The following is a 3929-nucleotide window of genomic DNA, read 5'->3' on the forward strand; positions in this document are numbered from 1 at the left end:
GAGTACATCCTTAGAGGAATCAGAGGCCAGACTACCTCGGCCTCGGGGACCGCTGCGGGCTCCCGACTCTCCGCCTCGGAGCACCGAACTCTGCGGGTTGGGGTTGCAGCTCCGGCCGGGGCAGAAGGCGCGGCGCCCGCCTCCCGCCCCCGGTCCATGCCTTTCCTCCTTTCTCTCCTCCTGCAGCCACCCGGCCGCCGACCTTTTCCTGGGAGGTGGTCGGCAGACTGCGGGCGCATTGTCTGATCCCACGTCGCCGCGTCCCTAGGTCCCCGAAGTGTGTAGCTGTCTGTGTGACAGATGGTGCTTCGGGAGCCTGCGAGGGCATAAGAGTCCATTTGCTATTGAAAGGAGCCTTCACGTTGGTTCCGTCATCTCTTGATTATTAGGAAGAAGAGCGAGGGGTACGGGGAAGCCTTCCCACTCCGGGCCGTCTGTGCTCAGGGCTGAGTTCCTCTGAAACCCCGGACGCCCCTTGCCCCAGGCCCGCTCGAGGCCCGCGGGCGCCCGGCTCTCCCGCGGCTTCGCCCCAGGCCCTCTGGGCGGGAAATGCTCTCCGTGTCTTCCTGTCCCCTAGCAAAACCCAGGTGGATTCGTCGTTCGGATTCATTCGTTTGTCAGGGTCGGAGAAGAAGTGAGGCAGGCGGAATGGCCGAGTTGTATTTAGTCGAAGGAAGCACAAAACCCGGTGGCGGCCTCGCAGGCCGGCGGCGGTTCCCCGGAGCAGGCCCGCAGGCCAGTCTCAGCCTCCCGGAGGCCGCGGTGTCAGGTCCGGGATGCGGCCTGGGCCAAGGCGAGGCTTCTCCGGCTCCTGCGCCAGGCGGAGGCTCAGGTCTTGGCCCTCGGGTCTGCCCGCCTCGGCGCGCTCTCTCCCCGTGGGACCCGCTCGGAAGAGCGAGCCAGACCGCCGTGGGAAGTTGGCCCGGGCCGCGCGGAGGCCCGGCGGGTTAGGCCCCCTCCCGCTCTAGCTCCTATCCAAAGAAGGACCCCCCACCCCCACTTCCTTTTACTGATCGCTTTTCTGACTCCCCTCAGCCTCCAAAATGATGCTGAGTCCGGACCAAGCCGCCGACTCGGACCACCCCAGCTCGGCGCACTCGGATCCGGAGTCGCTGGGCGGCGCAGACGCCAAGGTGCTGGGCAGCGTGTCGGACCTGGAGCCGGTGGAGGAGGCCGACGGCAAGGGCGGCAGCCGGGCCACGCTCTACCCGCACCCGCCGCAGCTGAGCCGCGAAGAGAAGCGCCGCCGCCGGCGCGCCACCGCCAAGTACCGCTCGGCCCACGCCACCCGCGAGCGCATCCGCGTGGAAGCCTTCAACTTGGCCTTTGCCGAGCTCCGCAAACTGCTGCCCACGCTGCCCCCGGACAAGAAGCTGTCCAAGATCGAGATCCTGCGCCTGGCCATCTGCTACATCTCCTATCTCAACCACGTCCTGGACGTCTAGGGCCGGGGTCGCGGCTAGGGGCCGCCTGGCCGGGAGTGGGTGAAACGCGGCCTACTGGGGCGGCCGCCGCGGGGATGGCGGTGGAGGCGGCGGCCCAGGGACGGCGGCCACGAGGCCTTGGACCCGGGAGGAGGCTCGCACTGTGTTCTCTCCTGTCCGCCGGGCGACTCTGTAAGGTTTCCGACTCCAGAAGGGTGGGGTTGTCTGGGGAGTCCTGGGGCCTGCAAGGAGTGTTTTTCAGGCAAGGCGAACCTCCTGGAGGTACCCAGACAAGTGACCTCCAGGCCTCCCCTCCACGTGTTAGGATCCCTTTAGGGATTGTTGCTTTAGCTCACTGGAGACTTTGAGTTCTCCTGCATTCATCTCCCACAGATCTTCATGTTTTGAAAGGATGAGGGGCAGAAGCTCAGAGTCTGGGCTTTTATCTTTAGACTATCTGGCTATTTTTTCTAACTGACAAATCACCAAACATTCGGAGGGGAGGGGAGGGAATCGCCTCCAGGGCAAAGATTTAAGGCTCAGAAAGGTGGAACACAGAAAACTTTCTGTTCCGTTGTGAAAAGGAAGGTTATATTAGAATCTAAATGAAACAGACAAGCCTGGGCTATTTGGTAAGGCTAAAAAGACACACTGAGAACAGACACTGTGGAGAGATTTGAGTTTGGTGAGATTTTTAACCCCAAGGTCTGATGCTACTGGAGACAGGAGAATCCATATTTAAATGGAAAATTTAATATCTGATTGCTTTTTCAGGCGAAGTGCCCCTTTATATATCCAAAAACATCTATTTGTGACCTTAAACATGTGGACCCATAGGTGCAGTTAGAAAAAGACAACCTATTTTTATTTATGTTAGAAGGAGTAGAGTATTTTTTTCAGACATTTATTTTTCAGAGTGGTGATAATTTTACTTTGGATACTCTGTGCCAATTTATTTATAGTCAAGTGTTTACACTTTCTCCTTGTGGAATAATTATGTCTAACTTTTTAAGGTGTTTGTTGAGATTATACTGTGGTCTTTCTTTTTGCTCTAATTATATTGCACTTGTATAACAAATTTCCCACACCTCCCTGTTTCTAAACATATTTTATATATTAAGATGTTTGTTGGTTCTTTTATTGTGAGATCAGCAACTCTAGCACTTCACTATTATAGTTTTTTAAAAAGTAAGCATTGTTATCCTTATCTGTAGTTATGTCTGAAAAGTACTTTGCGAACCGTTTAAAAGGAGAGTAGCTTCTTTGTGTGTGTGTGCGCGTGTGATGTTTGTGTGTGGGATGGTTTTAGGAAATTAAGTTATTTTCCTAAAAAAAAAAAAAAAGAATTCAGAACTACTTTCCTCTGTGGCAACCAAAAAGAAAAGTCTATAACCTGATAATGTTTCATGTTCTCAGCTGTGAAACTCTTAAAACAAGGAGTGTATTTTAGAGATAAGGGAAAAAAAAAAAAAGAACCACATCTGCTATCCAAAGAATTTAGTCTTTTCAGGGTTTTTTTGTGTCTCTGTTGCTTTATATAATGCAATATTTTGTAGTGAAAATAGATATAATCTGGTTTCTATCTGACGAGTTTTTCATATCTCATGAATGGTGCGCTGTTTTGCATATAAATAAAGGTATCAAATAAAGTTATCTCCTTTATTTTAAACATACTGTCTAAAAATAATGAACATACTTGCTGAGCATAAAATATCTTAATGGACTCAATTCCTCAGAAAGCAACTAATTAAAACAACAACAACAACAAAACTAAATCGTAACATATATTGAGATGTTTGTTGCTCTTCCTGAACTTGGACATTGATCCGTCTATAAATAGACGCTCTACATATGATGGTGACATAGGTCATGTTTCTCTCAATGAAGAAAAAAATTAGAGTGTTTATATTAAAACACTGCTTGAATCATAGATTAATTTTGCTCTAAAAGAAAATTTAGTAACTAACCCAGTTTCTTCAAATTAGAGTTGGGAAACTGAGGTGTAAAGAGCTTAAGTGTCTAAGTCACATGACTACTTAATGGCAATGAGAAGACCCCTCGTATGATGACTCTCAGTCCTATTGGTGCTTATTAAGAACAGGGTGCACTTTACTGTTGGAGTGCTGAGACATCTAATCAGGACATAGATTTAGGACATGATACCTGCAAGTAAGGAAAATTAATTAAACCGTGGACCAAACTGGAGAGATGAAGAATATCATTTACAAAAGCCCATGTTGTTGTTGTTATTCAGTCGCTAAGTCATGTCCGACTCTTTGCTACTCCGAGAACTTTAGCACACCACAATAGCCTATATACTTAATATAAAAATGTGAAATATTCTGTCTACAAGCAGAAGACATGAATAACTTAAAAACTATTTATATGTGTATACGTACACACACATAGATAGAATATTATCAATTATGAGTCTATATCACACCAAATCTCTGGTTGCAAAGTAAAAAATGTGATTATGTGGATGCTTGGGTTATACAGCTATAA

The 3929-nt window shown here is 49.0% G+C and overlaps 1 protein-coding gene across 1 annotated transcript; it reads left to right on the top strand.

Moving 5' to 3' along the window:
- The first annotated feature begins 361 nt into the window (after positions 1-361).
- NHLH2 (nescient helix-loop-helix 2) lies at positions 362-2899 on the top strand. The gene has a single exon (XM_061410192.1). It carries the CDS (start codon positions 1044-1046, stop codon positions 1443-1445), a length of 402 nt encoding a protein of 133 aa, XP_061266176.1. The 5' UTR covers positions 362-1043; the 3' UTR covers positions 1446-2899.
- Positions 2900-3929: the final 1030 nt, after the last annotated feature.

The sequence above is a fragment of the Bos javanicus genome, chromosome 3 (genome assembly GCF_032452875.1).
Source record: "Bos javanicus breed banteng chromosome 3, ARS-OSU_banteng_1.0, whole genome shotgun sequence".
NCBI lineage: Eukaryota > Metazoa > Chordata > Mammalia > Artiodactyla > Bovidae > Bos > Bos javanicus.

What these genes read in the sequence shown, in the direction of transcription:
- NHLH2 (XM_061410192.1), top strand. Translation starts at nt 1,044, where the DNA reads ATGATGCTGAGTCCGGACCAAGCCGCCGACTCGGACCACCCCAGCTCG.